General features: G+C 38.0%; 1 protein-coding gene across 1 annotated transcript in view; it reads right to left on the bottom strand.

Moving 5' to 3' along the window:
- AGBL1 (AGBL carboxypeptidase 1) overlaps positions 1-24,921 on the bottom strand; it is a 790,601-nt gene that overhangs the window by 324,186 nt on the left and 441,494 nt on the right. Inside the window, 1 exon segment of the mRNA XM_082449060.1 lies at positions 7,636-7,765. Coding sequence (XP_082305186.1) covers positions 7,636-7,765 — 130 coding nt within the window.

Raw genomic sequence — 24,921 nt, 5'->3', positions numbered from 1 at the left:
TTACATTTCACTCAGCAGAACTAACGGTTAGTAACTAACCGGTTATGAGATTTCTCACAGTGGGACCCTTTATTACATGTTATAAAATGCTGGAGGAGGCTTTCTGCCATTCCAGCGTTATGTATTATAATATAATGGCCTTCCTTCCAAAATATTTCAGTTACATTGAAAGAGCACATGTACATTAATGCAAAATCATGCAGTCTAGTCCGAGGCTTTGTTTTGTATGTAGCACCCTCCTGGGAAGTAATAATAATTTTAATCCCTGCTGTTTGTTTAAATGCTTGATACGTGCCAGTCACACTGCTAAGGTTTTACATACGTGTTTAATCAGTATAAAATTCCTGAAAGGAGGCTATCATTCACATTTACATATGAGGCTCAACTTTTACTAAGGTTAAAGGAAGTTAAGTGATTTGCACATGGCCTCCCATTGAAAACCCATGTGTTTTATCTCAAACTTCTGATTGGTCTGGCTCCAAAGATTTTTCCAGAACAAAGTATTATAAAACATTGGATTTATCAATGATAAAGCGCAGTATAACGAGTCTGTCAGTTAGCAAAATTAAGAGTGAATGACCAGGCTTACCCTGAGGTCTTGCCTAAGCTGATTTCTACTCGCTGCCTCTGGTCAGCTGTCCCTCTGTGAGCAGGGAGCTTAACACCCCAAGAGGGTACTTGTGCAGTGAGGCCTTGGCAGGCTCCCCAGCAGTTAAAACTGCTCTTTTTCTCCAGCTTTAGACATTGAAGGGAGAGAAGCAGCAGTCTGGCCGCCACCTTTGGACACAGTGCCTGCAACCTATCAGCCTGGGTGAGGCCTCTGCCATCTATCTCACTCAGTTGCAGGTACTAAAGCTCTCAAGGTAGAAGCATTAACCTACCCACTTTGTGTGACAATGTCAATTAGGGTAGATAGCTTATCGGGAAGCCTGTCTTCACCAGAAGGTGGGATCTAGACTAGTCTTTTTGACCCATGGCAGATTTCCAAATTGTCTGGATAAACCTAGGGAATGGGGTATGAACACTGACCCACCACCATGCCTAGCCAGTCAATAAAAGGAAGCTTGCCTCCGTTTCCTGATTTGCAATCCTATCTTGGAGGACTGTTAGTTGTCTTGGACCCTAGGCTGGACTGTGCTTTGGGCTTGGCAAACCCTACTTTCTGGGACTAGAACTTTGAGCTCTATGCCCAGTGCCATCGGCCATGATCATCCCTGCCTTGCTCTCTCACTAGAGTCTTCCTTGGACATAGGTATTTAGCAGATGAAGCACAGGTCTCCCCATGTCTTCATCTGAAGCCTATTCTGACTTGCAGCGCACGCTCACAGAGAAGACCTTTATGGCATAACTAGCCCCTCTGGCCCTGTCTCTTGCCTTCCTCCCATTTCCACCAGCGCTGAGCAGAGGCACCTTCAACGAGGCTGAAGGGAAACACTGACCCAGGCAAACACCCTCCTATTTTCCCCTCTACCTCACCTCCTAACCTCCGTCCATTTTGCAAAAAATGAAAAAGAGGGAATTTTCTCAGACTTCTTTGAAAAATCTAACTGGCCTTCCCTGTAGCATATGGAGAACCCCAGGTTTCAGGTCCCTGTGATACACAGAAGTTTCATTGGAGCTACTAGTCAGAGAGAAGGGAATATTCCCTTTGCTTTCCAACATAAGTTTATCCAAGAAACCTTAGCAATTCACTTAAATGTAGAGTATTTACATCTGTAAAAACACCTACAGGATTGACATAACACACTACTATATATAAAATATATAACTAATAAGAACCTACTATATAGCACAGGGAACTCTACTCAATACTCTGTAATGACCTATATGGGAGGAGAATCTAAAAAAGAGTAGAAGACTTCCCTGGCAGTGCAGTGGTTAAGAATCCGCCTGCCAATGCAGGGGACACATGTTCGAGCCCTGGTCCGGGAAGATCCCACATGCCGCGGAGCAACTAAGCACGTGTGCCACAACTGCTGAGCCTACGCTCTAGAGTCCGTGCACCACAACTACTGAGCCTGTGCTCTAGAGCCCGTGCGCCACAACTACTGAGCCCACATGCCACAACTACTGAAGCCCGCGTGCCTAGAGTCCGTGCTCCACAACAAGAGAAGCCAACGCAATGAGAAGCCCATGCACCGCAATTAAGAGTAGCCTCCGCTCGCTGCAACTAGAGAAAGCCTGCGTGCAGCAACAAAGACCCAACGCAGACAAAAATAAATAAATAAATAAATAAATAAATAAATAAATAAATAAATAAATTTATTTTAAAAAATTAAAAAATAAAATTAAAAACAAGAGTGGATATATGTATGTGATTCACTTTGCTGTACAGCAGAAACTAACACAACATTGTAAATCAACTAGACTCCAATAAAAATTAATTAAAAAAATAAAAATTACAAATTGTATGCATTCTCTTTTTATCATTTAAAAAAAACACCTACAAAACATGGTTTCTGGTTTGTTAAAGAAGCATTGTTCAATCTTTATTCTGATAGCATGGGAACAATTTTAAATAAAAAAAATGGAATCAAATTATTATTATTATTATTATTATTATTATTATTACTATTATTATTATTTTTACCCAGGAACTCCATGGGTTTTTTTTTGGTTTGGGGATTTTTTTTTTTTCCCTACTATATCCTCAAATACAAAAAGAGGAGAATTCTAGATTCAGTACCTTAGCCTGAGTCAATGAAAATAAGTAACAATAACACTTGTTCTTCTAACACTTCCGAGGAGCAAAGTGGATATAAAATAAATTATGTGTATAGAGTTATCTTGAGGTCCTTGGAGACAAGATTTCAGGAAGGGACATGCCATTCCTTTTTCCCCCTCTCCTTTCGTGCTTTTTTTTTTCTTAAAAAGAAGCTGATTAACTAAAAACATATGCCAGAGGGATAGAAAAGACAAGGAAAATCATTTAAGCAGCTAAAAGTTCTGTTCCATTGGGCCCCAGAGAAAGATAAAACCAAAATATGCCCTCCCTGCCCCCTGGCAGAAGGCGCCCTAGTTTTTATGAGTGGTAAACGGAAATCAATGAGCTGCTCAGAGAGTGCTGCAATCCCTTTACCAACACGCACTCACAGAACAAGAGACGAGGGGATGGGAATCCATACCTCTCCTAATTCTGAAGCCCAGACCCTTTGCAGCGGCACAGGGGCCAGGCGGCTACAACCCAGCAGCTCAGAAGAGACTGCTGATCTGGCTTCCTGGGAGCTTGCTAGAGCCTGAGAGCTTTGGCCCACTCCCCCAAGCCATGCCCTACTGCCCCTGAGCCATGTGCCTCCTGGCCCTTAGGGGGCGCTCCACAAAGAGGAACACTTCAACGCTTCCTACTCATTGATTGTCAAGCCTGTCTGCTCCTCTGGGCTTCTCCGCTTACGTACATTTTCTCTGGCCAGAGCTTACTGATTTCTAATAAATCTTCTCAGCCTTTCTCTGTGTTCTGGCAAAGATAATCTTCCTTGGATTGACTTGCATGCCTCCATGCTGGTCAATTTAATTTGGGACAGCCCCCTTTACCTCCTAGCTGCATTTCAAAGCTCTGTGACTTTGCTTTGATTTCTCTTTAATTCTAAGTAAATATAAATGTAAATGTGTACATGAACAGAACTTGAATGAGTTTTGAGTCAATGAGTTTTGGTGTAACTGACTCTTCATTCAAAATATAGAACATTTCCACTAACCTAGAAAGTTCCCTCCTGGCCCCTTTTATTTAATCCCCTTCTAGAGGCAACCACTGTTCTGGTTTACTTAAACTTTGCATAAATAGAAACATAGAATATGTGCTTCTTAGTGTCTAGCTTATTTCACTAAACATGTTCCTGAAATTGGTCCATGTTGCTGAGTATATCTGTAGTTTATTGTTATTGTTTTTAATTTTTTATTGCTGAATAGTATTCCAATGTATGAATATGCCAATATTTTGTAGGTTTCTGGGCTTTTGGCTCCAACATCTGGAGCAGATTTCCTGATCTTCTAACAAACAAGAGAGACAGAAAATGGAAGTTCAGGAAGATGGGAAAGAGAACATAAGATCAGTGTGATGTGAGAACTATGCCATCAGTTAATAAAAAGCTTATTTTCTTTTGTTCTGTAAGGTGACCCTAAATTCACCAACTCTTCAATTTCATAAGGCAGAAGACCTAAGAGTCCATAATCAGGCCTGTAGACCTCTGAAGAAAGAATATTTCTCTACTTTACTACAATAAAAAAAAAAGACTACCTCTCTACTTTACTACTTTACTACTAGTACAAGAAAAACTTTTACTCATCTTTCAAGTCTAGCTCAAATGGCATCTCTGGTCTCTAGCTTTTCCATAACCTTGAGGGAAAGTGGCTCAACCTTTCGTTTGTGTTCTTACAACTCCCATGAGCCTTGGTTTCAGTTTTTACCATCTTTTACTACATTGGTTCCTTTGCAGACCTGACTCTACTTTCTACCAAGCAAACTATGGACTCCTCAAAGAAAAGGTACCTTCTGGCATCTAGCACAGCGATTACACACATGGTATAAATGAGTAGACAAATGGATGACTGCCCAGATGGATGGGTGGATAGATGGACAGATGGATGGATGGACGGATGGATGGATGGATGGACGGATGGATGGATGGATGGATGGATGGATGGATGGATGGATGGAAGGGTGGAAGGATGGATGGATGGATGAATGGGTGGATGGATGAAACAATTTGTGAATAATGCCATATTGCTTATAAACTGAATGAATTATCTGGTCTTTAGCAACCCGCAGAAGTATCATGGCATTGCTTTCTCTCACTGTCTTGCATTCTCATTGGTTCCAGGAGTTTATATTATTCTACCTGCCAATAGGCAAATGTCTCAGTATCATCTAGAACAGGTGGAATCTCCTAGCCACCAGAAACTGGCTTCCTGATGCTTTAAGAAATATTTTCATAAGAGTCAGAGTTTGGGTGGAGTCACAGTTAACCTACAACTAGCCCAAGAGGTAATCTTGACTCAGTGGAAATCTTCCTGGCACAGGACAGGCCTGAGTACTGAATGAGTGACAGTGCTTCTGCTGTCAGCAGGAGGCCAGTTAAATACAGTTGCATAGGTAGCTGAAAGGTGATGTTGAGCCTATAGGAGAGCTTTGTGACACTGTGAATTGCATCTAGGGCTCAGCTGTTTCTCACCCACCTCTCAGATGGTCCCAGCAGGAAACAAGTCTGTGGCTGTCATGTTTACAGTTAATTAATGTTTATTTATATTTTTAAACAAGGCTTTCACCTGTCACGCTTTAAAATAAATGTTCTGCTCTTCAATTAGAGATTGTCAGAACAGAGAGGAATCCTGTTTGTTATGGGTTGAATGTGTGTATGCTTAACCATGTATCAGGTTGGAACCTTTTTTTCTGTAAGTCTCTCTCTCTCCTCCCAGAGGCTAAGGCCTTCTATTCAGAGAGACATACTTTTCAAGATCTTGACTGTGATATTGGTGCTCTGCTATGTAGGCCATGAACTTGCTTCTACAGGGTAGACAGCATAGATTACAGCATCTCCTTGGAAGGGGGGTGGTGGGAGCTAGCATGAAAATATTGCACATTTTGACCAGTGTAGAAAAAGCATTCTTAAGGGAAAAGGATGTGCTTTGTCCTCTTTGCAATAAAGTGTTGACTCAGCAAGTCTGAAGTGCTTAAACCCTGTACACTCCAAAGAAAGGTCTGGCCCTTGACTGACTCCTGGGAGAACACCTTGACATCTTTGGAATATTCTGCTAGATAAGAGTGTCTTTCTTTACCTGGGCCTCGGGCAATGTGAGAAGGTTGATGCTGACAATGTGATATATGGTGGGGTTCTTGTGCCGCAAAGTGTCAGTTTGACCTCTGAAGGGTCTGGAGACTGAGTAACTAAGATCAGCCACGTGGGACACCATGGCTATAAAATAACCCTGATAAAAAACCCTGGACACCGAGGCTCAGGGGAGCTTCCCTGGTTAGCAACACTCTACCTGTTATTACACATCACTGCTGGAGAATTAAGCACTGTCCATACAACTCCCCTGGGAGCAGACACCTGGACTTACACCTGTCTCTCCTTGACTCTGTCCTCAGTGCTTTTTACCTTTGTTGATTATAATCTGTATCCTTTCACTATAATAAACTGTAATTCTGAGCAGAAAAACTATTCTGGGTTCTGTGAGTCTTTCCAGGGAATCACTGAACCTGAAGGTAGTCTTGGGGACACGCCAACACATCCTCTCAACGAGGATGTGTTGAAGAAAGATGGGGTTCTGGGTGGAAAACCAGATCAGAACTGAATCTCAACTCTGCCATACGCTTCCTGGTGATGCCAAGGAAATCACTTGACCTCTTAATCTTTTTGAGAGTTAAATAAGCTTCTATATTAGATATTCACCCATTGTTTCACTAGATAGTCATTGAATGTGCCACTGTTTTGATGACATAGTACATGGTCAAAAATTGGCTAATGGTAGAGGTAATTGTTTGAGTTGGTTCATCCATGAGCTTTTCCACATTAGTTTAAGTTCCTTAGGTTAGGTAAGCACTCTAAATTTGGACATATGCTCCTCTGCACTTTTGCAGACAGATATGTTCACAGTTTGTAGTCAATAAATGATCAGTTTCATACAGTTACTTAGCTAGTATTGCCTCCTATCTTATCTTGAGCCTAAGCCTCTGGATCCGTATAGTCTGTTTTTCATCAACTGCTAAGTTACTGTAGGCTTGGGAGAAAAGCCTACACATGAAAGTGCCTAGCACAGTGCCAGAATCATCGTTGGAATTTAATAAGTACTAGTTGAATGTCAATCTGAACATCTAGAGGATTTTTTCCAAATAAATTTTGGAAAAAATACCATTTGGAAAAAATATCATTTCCTTTCTTGACCAATAACTGAAAAAAAATAAATAAAGACCCAGGAAATGGGATGAAATGCAATTTTTTGGCCAGTTTTCACCAATGACTATTGAACTACTGGTTTGCTCCTATTGTTGGTTAAATTGTTTCCCAAAAAGATATGCTGAAGCTCTAATTCCCAGTCCTTATGAATGTGACCTTATTTGGAAGAAGATTCTTTGCAGATGTAATCAAGTTAAGAGGAGACCATACTGAATTAGGGTGGGCCCTAGTCCAGTGTCTGCTATCCTGATAAGAAAAGGGAAACTTCTACACAGACACACAGAGGGCAAAGATGGCCATGTGAAGACAGAGGGAGAGATTGGAATTGTGCCCCGCCCCCCCAAGCCAAGGGATGATAAGGATTGCTGGCAATCACCAGAAGCTAGGAAGAGGCAATGAAGGGTTATTTCCCATAGCCTTCAGAGAGATCAGGGCCTGCTGACACTTTAATCTCCAGACTTGTAGCCTCCAGAAATGTGAGAGAATATGTTTCTGTTGTTTTAAGCCACCCAGTTCGCTATGGCAGCCTTAGGATGTGAATACCCACACACACACACACACACACACACACACACACACACACACACAGACACACACACACACACACTTTACAGCTTGTCACACCCAGGTCTTTGGCTTGTGTCTGGTCTTCCTGCCTGGACAGAATGTATTCTGCCTCCTGGAAGGTGGAAGGAACCAAGCAAGAGTGTAGAAGCAGAAGGAAGTGAAGGAAGTAACTCACCATGGGACGCCGGCCAATGCTGCCCAGGTAGTGGAGGAGTCCTTTGGCGTGGTAAATTGTGGGCTGGAGACGAGCACTAGGAGAGAGCCACTGTCTGTTCAAATCCTCTCCTCTCAGTGAACATCTTTGACTGCAGGAACAAACAACAAGCAAATAAATACACATATAGAAGAAAATAACTTGAGAAAATAAACCGCGACAAGACAAACAATTAAACTAATGAATCTAACTTCCTTCTGTCTTCCTCTCAATGGACATCAATTGAAGTTGCCCAGAAAGATGTATATCTGGTCTCCAATCTCCCAACGTGTCATGATTATTCACAGCCCCTAAAAGAACTTAGAAACCATATTTAACTTAATTTGGGGTTACCAGAGTTTGAACGCAAAGTTTGGGAAATGTTCCCTGCCATACAACACATCCACGGAGAACAAATTCAATAAATTTCTCTAGGCTCTGGGACCTTCAGTTCTACAAATAATTAAGTTGAGCTCAATCTATCATGCTGGACATATTACATATGATATTTCTAGCCAGCCCAATAACTCTGGATATTATTGCACCCCAGTGAAGAGACTGACACTTAGAAATGGTTAAATAAATGGCCCAAGGTCACATAACTTAGAGCTAGGCTGTTCATCCAGGTCTGTTTCCCTCTGAAAAAAAGCATAAGGCTCTTCCTCCTATCACATTGCTTCTGCCTGCCCTGTCCATACAGGTGACACAGAAAGCTTGACATTTACTCAGAGAGCCAGACTATTATTTTCAGAGACATCATCATGGAATATTAGCTCTAGAAATGAGCTTAAAATCATACATCTCCTCATCTGGGAAAAAGGGATGCTCATGTTTGAAAGAATCAAGTCGCTTTACAAAGGTGACACAGCTGGTGAGTGAGAACAGTGACTGCAATTCAGAGGGACGGAAGTTGAGTTGCTGAGTGGCAGGTAAGGTCATCCTAAAAGCCAAGGACGACCAGAAATTACCAAGCACAGCCCATTCTCCAGGGAGGCAACCGGAAGTCCTGCTGAGACATTATTTATTCAATAGGGCTAACGATCAAGGTACCACAGATTAGGAGGAAGCAGTGCAGTACCTCCATCACCTAGTCCTCCCAACCCCTTACCCTAATCCCTATCGCCACCTCCTGCCACTCTTGTCTTTCTATACTTCAGCTTGATCAAACCGCACACAGTTCTCTGAGCAATTGTGCCTACTGATCTCATTGCCAGGACTCTCCAAAGCTCTATCCCTTCCTACCTATTCAACATTCAGGGATCAGCCCTGCAGGGAAACTTTCCCTGATCCCCAGGCCATTACATTCTGCTCCTATCTGTTGCGATAGCATCTTGGGACAACTTTCATCAGAGTTCTTATAAAAACCTTTTTAGATTTTTTTTGTTTTAATTTCTTTTTATTTCTCTTACATTTGCTGTTAGACTGTAAGCTTCCCGGAGGCAGAAACAGTTTCTTTGTTACCATCAAAACCCTAATAGAGTAACTGTGTCAGAGTTGGTATTCAGTAAATAATTTGGAGTGAAAAAAATGTACTAGATTTAAGTGTAGAATCACATACATTTTCTGTTTAAAGAAAAAACGCTATTTTCAATAAACCTTGGAGGTGGAAGGAAAAAGGTTCAGCCTCCTCCTTTCACCACTTTTTCATCTCATGTTTCTGAAATTATCTTTAAATATTAGTTTCCTGCTGCTTGCTAGCCCCTCTTACAGCTCACTGGAACCTGAAAATCTTTAGATTAATCATTTATCCCAATTTCACCATTAACATATTTTGACTTGAGAAATGGGAGGTTTTTTGCATCTACCTCTCTGACTTTTTTGTTCTTTTCTTGCTTTCCACCCCCCACTTCCCCTTTTTAATAGCAATGACATCTAGAAATAGGGTTTCTGCCTGATGACCAAGGATGAAAGTAAAATACAAAGCAGATTTTTGGAAAGAAGCAAATAACAATGGAAAGAAGCCAGTGTCCCAGACTTTCTCCTGAGCTTATTTGCTGAGTTTAAATGAATTTCTTTTCTCAAATCAAGGTACCTGCAGGCACAAAATCCCAGAGCCTCAGGATTTTCTTTAACTGCTCTGTGATTCTCCTTGCCTTGACCTGGATTCTCATCAACACTGGGGATTTCTTTTCTCTTTGTAACATCAAAAGTAGTGAAATCAGTGAAGGCCCCTTAAAAGCATTTCTGTTTGTAGAAATGAAAATGCAAGCATTATATGCGTCCAGTAGCCAGCAATTCCATGCAACTCTCTCTACCTCTTCTTTCCGTATGTTCCACAAAGACCAAGTTCAAGAGCAATGTCCACATGGAAAAGACTCAGAGGTTACCAAACAGCAGATATACTGCTCTAGATTACAGTTCTTCAAAAAATAGGAAAGAAAAAGTTTTGTGTTGCAATCAGAATGAGCCTGAGTGTTGGTTAAGGAGATCAAGTCTCAACTCCCAGCTCTGTCACCAGATATGGGGTTGGGGGCCTCTTTGAGAGTCAGTATCGTCATATGCAAAAGAATATAAGTATAACCTATCTCCCAGGACTATTTTGAGGGTTAAATTAAATGATCTCTATTTTAGTTATCTCCATGGAGAAATACCTACATAATTCTATCATCACCCTTGTCTATGTCCATGTCATGTCCACACCTATATACACATGCACATCTCCATCTGTAGCCTCATCCACATCTACAATACTCAGGGATGCATAGCACCACTTGGACTATGTTCATTAGTTCCTTATCTCATCCTAATATTTTTCCTTATGAATAATAAGCAGAGAGCTGTATGCAGGTTGATTGGAGAGGAGGAGAATCTTGGCTAGGAACCCCAAACCAGAGGCTGTGGTTATTTTTAAGTTCAAGTTGACTTGAGCACTTTTAATGGTGGAAGCAATGAGACTGAAGAGAAAAGAAGTTATCTAAGGAAAAAATGCAAGGATATTACAACATAAATTGCTGAATGGACTATTTAATATACCAAGCGGGCCATTAAACAGTACCAAGAGGAGGATGGCATCTAAGATTGACTAGGTACATGGATTTGGAGAGAAACTGGGCCAATGTGAGACTTAGGCAAGCTGTTAGCTGGGGATAAATTTTGTTTGTTTCACAGTGGTGGAGACAACGATGCATTCCTTTGGTATACGTAGGTTGTATGAACTTGGGAAACCCGTATGTGTGTATTTGTATTCAGCGCTCTGTGCGTGGCTATGATTTTGAGAGTATCTCTGTGTGTGCCTATGGCTTCAGCAGTTCCTAGATCTCAGCAATTGTAGATTATTACAATATGTACAACACCTAACTTGAGTGCTTTTCCTTTTAAAGCAAATACATTTTCTTCCAATCTCCAAATCCATTTGGCATTTTGTGTTAATAATATCAGAGATTCATGCAGTCAGGGGAACTGCTGCCACTCTTCCTGGGGATTTGTTTTAAGCATTTGAAGAGGGAATGCACCCCATCTTATTATCCACTGTAGCATTTCTGAAATGACAGCTGCTCCCTCTGTGTGGAGAGAATTAGCAGATGGACAGCTATGACTGGTTGGCAATAAATTCAGTGCCTCTAATTTCTGAAAAGGGGTCATCCCTCAAATAGAGTTTGAAGTCCTGCTTTGCTTATAAGGAGAATAAAATGGTGAGCATTGCTATTTTTTTCCCCACTGAAAATTGCAAACTTACAGAGCAGGGGAAAAAAGCAGTTCCTTCTGGTTTTCACAGGGGGAAGTCATTTGATCCAAATAGTCCTCAATTCTTAAAAGAAAAGCTTTGGTTTAACTACAGTGTAGTTTAAGATAAAGCTTAGATGCACAAAGTATGCTAGGTCTAGGGTGACCAACCATCCAGCTTGTCCTGGAATGTTGCAGTTACAGCCTTGAAATTCCTGTATTTCCCAAGAAATCCCTCAATTCCTGGTGAACGGAGGGGTTTCAAAGGTAGGATCCCTGACCAGAATTGGGTTTGATTGTTTTAATTGACTTTGAATGTTTTAGTTGGGGTACACCCTCCCCCAACCTCAGGCACCTTCACTCCCTATTTTTACCTCTGAGTGTTTTATGTATATATTATGAGCCTGCTTTTTTTTAGGTATTTGCAGCCCGTGTCTAGGATGTCTCTCTAACCATTAAACCTGCAGTTTTTGGTAGGACAAATCCCTTCCCTTAAAAAAAAAAAAAAAAAAGGCTTTTCATTTCCTGAAAATATGGTCATTTTATGACCAAAAATAAAAAAAAAAATCTCAGCCAAAATTATAAAAAATGAATCAGAAGGGCCAGTCCTAAGAGGTCACTGAATAAAAGCCACCAACTTCATGGTAACCTAAGGATAGCCTTAAAGGTCAGACAGTCTAAAGGGAAATGATGTCACTATAGACCAGTTTTTTAACACTAATTGTGGATTTTATGTATCTGCTAAGAACAGGGCTTATCCTGACCAGAGAATGGGAAATAAACCATATAACCAAAGGCCTTGACAAGCACACCCTGACCCACCAGGACCCCTGAAGCAAAGAAAGAACCACAAGTCAGAGGAAGAAAGAGGAAAAGTGAGTTGCTTCCTGAAAGAGCATCTATAAAGCTGCAGTCAGACAATAAAATGATTCAAAAATCTCCCATCCATCCGTGCCTGATAAAAGGAGAGATGGGGCCCATCAGACTGAATGAGTGATGCCAGGCTTGCTGATACAAGTGCCCGCGGCACAGCAAGCTCTGAAGTCTAAAGAGAGGTAGCGTGCTTGAGGCTTAGCAAATGCATCACCATGAACTGCACATCCTAGTAAGAGGAGGCAGCATGGATGCAGGAGGAGAATATTTATCAAGGTAAAGAGATGCATGGAAGAACACGACAGAACAGCATGGGCCACTATGGGCCAGACACTGCACCCAAAGCTTTCCAAATAAAGATCACTTGGATCAGGAAAGGGAGGAAAGAGGGAGAAACAAAAGACAGTTTCATCTTAAGGCCACAGCTGTTATACAACTCAAACGATCAAGGTTACCAGAGACATATTATTATGTTCAAAATATTTTTGTCATGCAAAATGCTCAGAGAGGCAATAATCTAGGGAGAAGGGGAATAGAAGAGATCAAACCCAGGGGTCCCTCAACACCTCCAAGAACCCAGCAGTGTGACACAAGAGGACTGGTCACCCCAGAGCTCAGGTAGAGGAAAGCTGAGGTCTTTAAAAGATGGGCCCAGAGAACTGACCAGGGTTCAAATGTCAACTTTGCTAAATAAATTACCCAGAGCTGACACTTGAACCTAGGTTAGTTCAAACCTAAACTAGTCATTTTCATGCCCTTGTTCCTCAAAGTATGGTCACAAACCCACAGCATTAGCATCATTCAGGAGCTTGTTAGATACGTAGAAACCTGGGTCCCAGCCCAGAGTCTGCATTTTTACAAGAGCTCGAGGGAATCTGTATGCACATTTAGTGACCCCTCCTATGCTGTTGATGGGAATGTAAATTGGTACAGACACTAAGGAGAACAGTAGAGTTTCCATAAGAAACTAAAAATAGAGCTACCTAATGATCCAGCAATCCCACTCCTGGGCATATATCTGGAGAAAACCATAATTAGAAAAGATACATGCACCCCTATGTTCATAGCAGCACTATTTACAATAGCCAAGACACGGAAACAACCTAAATGTCCATCAGCAGATGAATAGATAAAGAAGATGTGGTACATATGTACAATGGAATATAACTCAGCCATAAAAAAGAATGAAATAATGCCATTTGCAGCAACATGGATGGACCTAGATATTACCATACTAAGTGAAGTAAGTCAGACAGAGAAAGACAAATATCATATATCACTTACATGTGGAATCTAAAAAATGATACAAATGAATTTATTTATGAAATAGAAACAGGTTCATGGACTTAGAAAACAAAGTTATGGTTACCAAAGGGGAAAGGTAGGTGAGAGGGATACATTAGGAGTTTGGGATTAACATACACACACTACTATATATAAAATGGATAATCAACAAGGACCTACTGTATAGCACAGGGAACTCTACTCGAAGAATCTGAAAAAGAATAGATATATGTATATGTATAACTGAATCACTTTGCTGTACACCTGAAAATAACTCAACATTGTAAGTCACCTATACTCCAATATAAATTTATTTTAAAAAGCCAATGGCAATAAACAAAAAGAAGCAGTGCCTTATACTATACTTTAAGGAAAGAAAGAAAATTAACACTTACATAGGAACATGTACTTTATAAAGGACTTTATTGCCACCACACTTCCAGGAACCTAGAACATATGCTATTTAGAATCACTAGCATCCGACCTAGAGCAGCACTAGCTCCAAATGTTTGAAGAGACATCCCCCCTACCTTCCCACCTCATTTTCCCCACTATTGTATTAGTCTTTTGCATGTTTTAATTTGAAAACCAATATAGAGTTAAGATGAAAATGTGTTTCCTCCAAGTTATTTTGACAAGTCTGGTTTCATAATATCATTCAAACATCCAATGGAACAATTCAAAAGATAACAAGGTAAGGACAAGCTGAAATCAGGTCAGATCAGATTAAGAGGTGGGCAAATATAGGTGAGCCCTACACTATCACTTGTATAAATCAGGAATATGTAACCAGTTAATTCACATTTCTACATAGCACTTGATCCCATATACAACTGACTCAATAAAAATAGGTATCACTCCCATTGAAACAGTTAATACTCTAAGGTTAAAGTTTCTAAAGCTATGCCTTGAGACCTTTGTCTGGGCCAACAATTCTGAGACCAGCCAGGGTGTCAGTAATCACTTGAGGTCACCTATTGCAACTGGCTGACATTTTGGACCACATAATATTATTTACCAGATATGAGTAAGAATAATTTATTTAATTTATGAAATTTTAAATACATTAATAATCTTCACAAAAAGTTGTCAGAATGGGAAATTATAAAGAGCATTTCCAAAAACCAAGAACTAATGATTATCTCCATAATGTTAAAAAATTAAAAAATAATCTTTTGAAAAAATTCAACACTCATTCCTGAGAAAGACAATCAGAAAATAAGAATTGGTGGATACTTTCTATGTCATATGTATGTGTTTAAAAAGTATGCATCAATTCTGCTTCTACATATACATATGAATATAATAACATATTTTTTATATATTTTTATTATGACCTAGAAAACCAATGATTAACTCAATAAATAATTCAGTAAGGTAACAGGATATAATATTACAATACAGAAGAAAATGCTCATATAAGAGAGTGGTTGAATAATTTGGTGCATTTAAAAAATGGAGTATTGTGCAGCTATTAAAATGAAGAGGAAGGTATCTATGAACTAATATGGAATGGTGATATTCATGGTATAAAGTTAAATGATAAAAAGTTATGTAAAATATAAAATGCTTATTTAAGAATGAAGGACACATAAGACAATACACATACATCTATTCATTTGTGCAAAAAATACAAGATAAATCAGAAACTAATAAGATTGATTACTTACAGAAGGCAGATGGAAATAGGATATAAAGTATGGATGAATGGGAATGGGGTAGGAGGAATAAAGGGCAAGTGACACCTCTCTGGTCATACCTTTCTGTATTGTTCCAACTTTTAGAATCATGTTAATGTTTCATATACTTATATGAATAAATAAATATAATGAGAAAACCATGAATAGAACTCCAAATGGATTAGTTACAAATAAACTTAAACTCTACGGCAAATAAATAACACTTACGGAAGTAGGAAGGAAATAACTCACTCAAGTAACTTTAGAAAAAAATATTGTTACTATATACTCTAAAGCTAAAGACAAAAGCAATAGTACACACATGTGTATTTCACAGCAGTATTCAATTCTGAGCTACCAATTTTAAGACTGCTTTGGATGTATTCTAGAACTGAGTAAATAAGTAAGTTAATTATGAGTAATAACAACCAGGCTTCTCATAGTCACAAAAAGGAGTTATAAATAAAGAATTAACTCTGTGGTGTTGTACTGGAATCAGAAGTATCAGCATGAACTCATGGTTTCATATAGAGAGATAGGTAGATAAAGAAATAGATACAAAAGTATGTGTATTGTGTGTGTGTGTGTGTGTGTGTGTGTGTTCATGCATTTATTTCCTAGCTCTGTCTACTAGAAGAACCTAGAAACAATAACCCCCTAGTAGCAATGAACATATAAAATGCTCAGATCACAGTTGCTAAGTACCATTATTTAATCAAAGAAATCAGGGCTTCTTGAAGAAATGCCTGGAGGAAAGAAGGAAATGCCTGAGGAAAGAAGAATATAAGTCTAGAACATATTATGATGCCTGAAATTTTAAAAGTACTCAAAAATAATGGGAACATGTTGAAATGACAGAGGAATCAATTTTAAGGGAATCCCAATGACCAAATGTGGTAAGATTTGAACAATATAATCAATAATAATAAAAGTAATAATAATATATTATCCATAAATAAAGTAAATATTTATGTTTGTACTGATATAAATAAATAAAGGAATAGCTCTTCATTTGAGTAGAATTCCAGTTAGTAAATATAGGAGTGAAGGAAAATAAAGTTATTATTTGGTAAATATCATAATAGTAATTGTTGCAAGCAAGAATCATCAATGAATGCTAAAATTAGTGGGTGAAAGTATCATGAGTAACAGAATATTTACATAGACTTGGAATATCTCCCCATAAGATACTTATTAATTTCAAAGGGAAAAAAATACTAAATTTATGGTGAAGAAACACAGCAGATACTGCTGTAATCAACTGATCAAAGATAACATCACCATTAGAAATACATAGCAACGTCATATATCCAATGATACGGTGCACTGAGAAAGGCAGAGCATCACCTACGTGATGCTTTTGCCAAAAATACAGGATATGAATTTACTCATCAGACAAACCCAAATTAAGGTGTATTCTCCAAATAACAGACCAGAACTCATAAAACATGTCTAGATCAAGAAAAGCAAAAAAAGGATGAGAAGCTCTTCTAGATTGGAGGAGATTAAGAAGACATGAATACTAAATGCATTGTTATGATTGGGGAAAGGGACTTTATTGGCACAATTAGCAAAATATGAATAATGTCTGTACAGTAGTTAATACTAGTGTCTTGATGTTATTTTCATCATTATGCTGTGGATATGGGAGATGTTAGCATCTGGGGAAGATGGGTAAAAACTATACAGGGTTTTTTCGTACAATTATTAGAACTTTTTGGACAGATGCCCATTATCTCAAAATAAACACTTAAAAGATTTTTAAAAGTTAACATTTTAAAAGGGAAGAGGTTCTATACTTCATGAAAAAAAAATACATGTAACAATTTTAAAAACTCAGAAATGAGGTAACTCAGTAAACAGTTAGAAAAAGAAAATATAATTTTGTAAATGAAACCTAGACTAGAAAGAATATGAGTAAATCAATACAAATCATGCCTTATGAGAAAAATGTGAAAAGAAAAAGTTTTAATCCTAAGGAAACAAAGAGATGAAAAGGATTTAAGAGAAAATGACACATAATGACACACTGAAGATAGGCAGTGACAAATGTAATACGAGCAGGTAAGAAAGAAAACAAAGCCAAGGATCAGAACAAATACTATACTAAAAATACTAGAAAACCTATATTGAGAAAACTCACATAAAATAATCAAAAAATTAAAACTACATATTGAAATAATTTATTATGTGTCTGAGATACATAATCTTGATCCAGAACCAACATCAAGACATAACCTAGTAATATTACTGGATGTTAAAGAAAAAGAAAACTCATTGGGGAGCTAGGCAATAAAAGCAGGGGACTTAAAAAGGTAAAATTAGGTTATCCCTTTTTGGCAGCACTGCATCAGAAGAAAATTGAATAATGATATTCAAAGAATTAAATACGACATTTAAGGAAAGAAAATATGAGACAAAGATGTTTGTATCCAACAAAACTGATCTTCAAATACAGAGAGGGACAGATACATTGTTATTAATATTCAAGAACCCAGGGAATATTATTCCCATGATCCTGTCCTGAGAAATATATTAGACCACAAACTCCGATAACCAAAACGACCAGAGAGATATGGACATTTTCAGGTTTTGTAAAGTAATCTGTGGATACCGTTGCCACAGGATTTGTTTTACATGATTATAATAGTTCACTCCACCAGAAGTTCAGCCCTTTGAAGATAAGATTGGGTCTTGTCACATCTCTGAGTCTCCAGAACCCGGAAGAGCACCTGGCCTACAGAAATTATTTAATGAAAGTATGTTAATGTGAATAAAATGGAATTTAATTTGAATTTCTAATGTCCTAAATGAAGTGTGCTTAAATAAATGTTTATTAAAGCAAAATCAATTGCAAAGCAAAACAGTTTTAAGACCTTCAAATGCTTTCTGACACCACAAAAGCAAAAACACATTGTTCCCAGTGTTTATTTTTATCTTAGTTGTCATGTCTGTGATGTAAAATAAAATGAATACTTATATTTCATTTAATATTGAAAGATCCCATCATTACATGAAAAACAAATAAGGTCCACCTTATCTTTTTACATCAGGCCAGATGATTATAAAAGCTGTTTTTTCTCCTCATCACCATCATAACTAACATTCATTGAGTGCCAGTCTTTTGTTAACTGCTTCTATGCATTATCTCCACTAATCTTCACAATAACCCTACAGGCATTTGTTATTATAACTGTCACTTTGCAGATGAGGAAATAGAAGTTTAGAGATGTTAAGTAATTTGTCTAAATTAGCACGAGTAGATTAGCTTCTGAATCCAGAGTAGACTGCATAATACAGAAGCAGGTTACTTACAAGATGCCTAAAATTCTTAACCACCATATAGACATATCAACCCAATGTCCTCAAGGGATGAAAGATGGGGAAGAAACCTACAGAAATGGACAATATTTGCCTCCCATACCTACATGAACCAGTGTGTCTCAGCTTCCATCTGATTTGCACATTGAACTTTAGAGTCAAACTTTGAAGAAAGGATTACATTTAATTTTAATATGTTTAATATGTTTATATGTGTTTAATATGTTAATAATTGATGGCTTGTGAGTCCAGTGCCATTACTCGACCTAGCCTTAGAAGTCTTTTGACAATTTAGTCTCCAGTTTTCTCATATGTAAAATTAATACTCCCCTGCACACTTGACCAGTTGGTGTAAGGTATAAAATTATATTCAGAAGACAAAAGCATTGTATAAAAACATATATTAGTCATTAATTCACCATATATTTATTGTTACAACATCTACTGTGTGTCAGATACTATTCTTATCCTGAGGAATACAGCAGTGAACAAGCCCTACTAGGAATTTGCATTCTGGGGATTATCATCGCGTGGTAATTAAAGACAGACATATGTCCATCTTGTTGGTTAATTTTTCAGCACCAACTCAGCACAGTGACCAGCATATGGTAGGCAAATAATTCATCATGATCTAAGGAACTCCCCATTCTACTGCTGAAAAATATTTCTTCTCTGGGCAGCCAATATCTAAATTAAAACTGCAACTTTTTTTTTTAAACTGTTAATTCAACAGACTTAATTATGGGATATTGATTTTTCCTGATCATCTCTGTCTTGGTAGGGGTCTCCATACTTCTACAGTCTAAAAATCTCTGTACTTTCCTTCTTAGAGAGAAACGCTTGATGAAAAAATTCCATGTAAAGCTCAAAACCATTAACATTGAGAAAAATTTTAAAAATTCTTTTTCTAAAATTGCAATGTGAGTTTCATTCTCTTATCCTTAATGCGAGAGTTGATAAGTTTACAGCTGCGATCTCCCAAAGAAGCCCAGAAATTAGGGTCCGTTATTGGACCATAACACCAAATAACACCCCATGTTTCTCTTCCTCAATGGAACAAAATCATAGCTCTTTACTTGTTCCCTTTTTCTATGCCTCTGAGGCTTCTTTCATATTAAGGTAATTTTTCCTTATGGACTAGAAGGTATACTGGACATTTACAACTCCTTGATGTTCTGTAAGCCAAAAGGTATCTCTAGAGAGTAAAACTCTCCCCTCTCCAGCTAACTAGTAGAGGTAGCAAGAAAAGTGACTCTCTGCTTTCTCCAGAGGATGTCAATGTGTTTAATTCTGGTGTATAATAAAATCCAGATGAGTCTCTTGGGGAGAGAAACAGAGATGTAGAAAAATAATTTCTGCTGATTGGGAGTTTCAGTAGCTAGGAAACATTCGCCTCATTCCCTGAAAGCAATACTGACTGCCAGTACCATCCTAGATAAAGGAATGAAGAATATCATCCAGGAAGTCTGGTGTTTCTTCTTCTTGAAGTCCTCGCAGGAGAAAGGAAAAATATAGGAATGATACCACTTACAGTGCTGAAGAGAAAGTCAGAAAACTGAGTTTTAGTCTTGGCTTTGACACTTGCTTTCATATGATCTTAGACAAGTTCCTTAATTTTGTTGAATCAGAGTTGTCATTTGTTTAAAACAAATTAGGACATGTGATATTTAGCCAAGGAAACTCTCCTTTAAAAATCCATTACTCTAAGTAAAGACTTCTAAGAAAAGGGAAAGCGAGGGAAAGAGATACACAAGGGGAGAGGAGGGTAGAGAGGAGAGCTATACGGTTTTACTCTTTGAAACACAGATTCCTAAGGAGAAAAATTGTCCAAGATTTATCACCTCATACATGGATAGCAGCAATTGCCTCCACAATGGCTTTCTTATCTTCTATGTCTCATAACATTTCTCTCCCAACTTGACATAATTCCAAACTGATATTCAAATTCTTCCAATGGCTTACCATTACCTCCAAGAGGATGTATAAACTACCTTGGCATTCAAGATCTTCTACAAAATGGTCTCGGTTCACCAATCCAACTCTTGGTGAGCATTCCTGTTTGCACCATCAGCAAATACTGTCCTGAACTTTTACTTAACTAAACTACATACTTAGATTATAAGTCATTGGAGGATAAACTTTTTTTAAAAATTTGCTTCCATCCTTATTGTCAGTAATTTTATTACTGCCCAACACAAAGCCAGTGCTATAAGCAAGACAGATGTCCTTGTTGTTTCCAAAATAGTTTGTGCTCTCCCAACTATCAAATCCTCTCAACTGCTAATGGAATCATGTCTGAAATCGGATCCTTTTCTTTTTTTCTTAGTCTACCCACCTTTCAGGAAAATTTTCAAACCCTGCCCCTTTCATGAGACTTTTTTTGACTGCTCCAATGTATAGCAACAATTTCTCCAACCTCTGAACTCCCTTAGGAAAACAAAATAGTGAAAAGTTTATGTGTATAGTCAATAGAGTCAGGTCTGGTTCTGCAACTTGCTAGGTAAATTTGGCTAAATTATTTAACCTTGTTAAATTTAAGACTCCGTAATATCAGATAAGAAGTATTCCTGCCTCTCAATCTCTACCTAAAGGAAGTAGTAGTATCCAACTCACAGATTGTTGTTTGTCTCTTAGAATTAAGCGACATAACATACTAAAGGCACTTAGCAAAATACTTAATAAATGCTCAGTGACAAACAATAAATGTTTGAATTTTTTAAAACAATTACTTACAGCATTCATATTTGCATCACCCCCTCAAATACTGTCCTGAACTTTCATTTAACTAAGCTATATGTGCTTGTACTTAGATTATAAATCACTGGAGGATGAACTATACTTTGTGTGTTTATTAAATCAGCTTCAATCCTTACCATTGTGCCCTACATTCAATGGGTCTCAGTAACTACTTGTTATATAAAAGCTTAGAGACAAATTAGACTATAAATATAGGACTGTTCTCCTTACTTTTTCTTTTAGGTTTTCAGTAAAGCATGAGAAGAAAATAAAAATCACAGGGGAAAAACTATATTTTTCACTTAATCCTCAAAACAGTCTCCATTTCATACCTGAAGAAACTGCAATTCAGAAGGTTTACATAACTATCCATAGTCACATATTTCAAGCTGGAATTTGAACCGAGGTTTTTCACCAAATTGAATAATAGATGGCACAGAGGAAGTCTGGAAATTCATTTACCTAAAGCACAATCTTCTGATATCTTCTTCTTTATTGTTTGCCCTCATTTTCTCTTTTTTTGTTTTTGATTTTTATTTAATTTAATTTTTTTTATACAGCAGGTTCTTATTAGTTGTCTATTTTATACATATTAGTGTGTATATGTCAACCCCAATCTCCGAATTCATCCTGCCACCACCACCCCCCTGCCCACTTTACCCCCTTGGTGTCCATACGTTTGTTCTCTACATCTGTGTCTCTATTTCTGCCTTGCAAACTGGTTCATCTGTACCATCTTTCTAGATTCCACATACATGCATTAATATACAATATTTGTTTTTCTCTTTCTGACTTACTTCACTCTGTATGACAGTCTCTAGGCCCATCCACATCTCTACAAGTGGCCCAATTTCGTTCCCTTTTATGGCTGACTAATATTCCATTGTATACATGTACCACATCTTCTTTATCCATTCGTCTGTCGATGGGCATTTAGGTTGCTTCCATGACCTGGCTATTGTAAATAGTGCTGCAATGAACATTCGGGTGCATGTGTCTTTTTGAATTATGGTTTTCTCTGGGTATATGCCCAGTAGTGGGATTGCTGGGTCGTATGGAAATTCTATTTTTAGTTTTCTAAGGAACCTCCATCCTGTTCTCCATAGTGGCTGTATCAATTTACATTCCCACCAAAAGTGCAAGAGGGTTCCCTTTTCTCCACACCCTCTCCAGCATTTGTTGTTTGTAGATTTTCTGATGATGCCCATTCTAATGGGTGTGAAGTGATACCTCATTGCAATTTGTCCTCATTTTCTCTTGGCATGCTCTATTTTCATGCAGAAAGGTTTGGTGCTGGCTTGACTCTTATCCTGCTCCTCTGCAGGCCATTTACAGCAGCGTCTGCCTTATCCACAGGGGACACGTTCCAAGACCCCCAGTGGATGCCTGAAACCATGGATAGTACTGAACCCAATATATACTATGTTTTTTCTAACATCACTGCTCTTGTGCTTTGGGGCAATTTTTAAGTAAAATAAGTGTTATTTGAATGTAGCACTGTGATATTGTGATGGTTGATCTGATAACAGATATGGCTACTTAAATGACTAATGGGCAGGTAGCGTGTTCACTGTGGAACAGCTGGACAAAGGGATCATTTACATCCCAAGAGGGTCGGTGTGGGACTGCTTGAGATTTCTTCACACTGCTCAGAATGGCATGCAATTTAAATTTTATGAATTGTTTATTTCTGAAATTTTCCATTTAATAATTTCTGACCGTGGTTAACCTCAGGTAACTGAAACCGTGGGGGAGAAAGAAAAAACAGATGAGGGGACCACTGTATATTGTTCAGCTAAATTACACACACATACCATGCCAGGAACTTAGAAAGGCAAAGGAACTATTTATTAGACTTTATAAACAAAGAAGGAGGAAATACCAACTACGTTCTCACTATCCTCAGTAAATGGCTCCCCCATTTCTTTGGCTCCTCAAACCAAATATCTTATAGTCATCTTTGATGCCTCCTTATTTCATACCCCTAATCCCATTTATCAGCAAACCGTACAGACTCTGCCTTAAAATGTATATACAGAATTTGACTACAACTCACCACTAGCTCCCTCAAAGATATTTCATAAAAAGTTTGAAGTTACTTTACTTTGGCTTATTTCCATTAAGATGCAGAATAAAATCAGACAGGTTTCTCATTAGTAGCTTGACTTCATCCTTTTATTCAGGGAGTTATTTTAGTAATATGAAAATTCAAAATATCTTTATAGCTAGGTCACATGGACCAGAAAAAAAAATGTTATCTTTGATCTACTGTATATTTTAAACTAAAATATACACTTCAAGCTAAACATAGTTAATATAACTTTTACATCTCTTTATCAAAGAGAATAATTATCAAAATTATATTTTATAAGAAAACTTCTCCTATATAAGACAATATCTGCTCTCCTTCTTCTTCACCCCTCTTCCAAGGTAAGAAAACCTCAAATAAAACTTAAAGAAATAAAATGGACACATTTATTCATTCAATGCCAATTCTGTTAGCCTAAGACAAGAAGCAATCCTTTGGATAATATTGCATCGTTTCCCCAGGATCCAGATTGGGTAGCCACAATCAACAGGAAGGTGTCATTTTCTCCTTTCATTCTGTCATCTGTTCTTAATTTACATCTTACTGCTCTCTGACAAGGATAGTGTAGCAGATGGCAAGTGAAATCTAATTAGTGATGTCTTGCAAGTTGTGTCAAGATTCTTCAATAAGGTTGTTTTGTTGAAAAGCCATTGGAGGAGTGTTAGCTCTGTTTCCTGATGATAGGCAAAAGGAATAAGTAGCACTGGTCTTTATTTTACCTAATTCAGAGATTGTCGTGTGGAAACAGCCTTTTTCCCAGGGGTATTTCTAAAAAACAATCAGAGGCAATTGCTGAACATCATGGCTGTCTGAGGCAGTGGACAGCAGTTGGGTAAACAATGAACTAACCACAAAATCTAAAACTAAAAGCTGGGGAAAGAAATGTCCATAGGGGAATTTGAGTTTATATACCCAACCTATTCTGGGTATATAAATGCAAAGGATTGTGTGAATACCCAGGCCTCTGTGCATGCCAGTGTTCACACTCAGAAAAGACCTAAAAAAGGCACTGGGTTCTCACCTGTGACTAACCTTGAGGTTCTACACAAGCAGGAAGTAAAGAGTAAAGCAGAGTTGTTAGCTTGAGTATTGATGGCACGTCCCAACATGCCTACAAGCCCTCCAGCAGAGGCTATGGGACTTATTAGTTCCAGGCAAATAAGAACACCTCTATCTAATAACTAAATGACCACTAAGCTAGCCAAGCAGAGACTTCAGTGACCACATATTACAAATAATATAGGCTTTACAAAATTAATTCAAAAAAGTTGCTAAACAAATGATAACAAACCCTGGCATAGAGGATGAACCTGATTTCCAGAATTGAAGCATAACTAATGCTATTTAAAATTTCTACTTTTTATGAGTCATGCAAAAAAGAAAAGAAAGAAAAAAGTATGGCTTATACATAGGAAATTAAGCAGTTAACAGAAACTGTCCCTGGGGAAGCCCAGATATCAGACTTTCTGAGAAAGATTAAAATCACCTATTATATGTATGTATACATGTTTAAAAGACTAAGGAAAACTTAGTCCACTGGATCTGAAGAACTAAAGGAAAGTATGAGATCCGTGTCTCAACAAAGAGATATTATCAATAAAGAGATAGAAATTACATAAAAGA

This window comes from Balaenoptera physalus, assembly GCF_965194825.1.
Source record: "Balaenoptera physalus genome assembly, chromosome: 2".
Lineage (NCBI taxonomy): Eukaryota > Metazoa > Chordata > Mammalia > Artiodactyla > Balaenopteridae > Balaenoptera > Balaenoptera physalus.
Note: the sequence above shows the minus strand (reverse complement) of the source record. Positions and strands in the feature narration are given on the sequence as shown.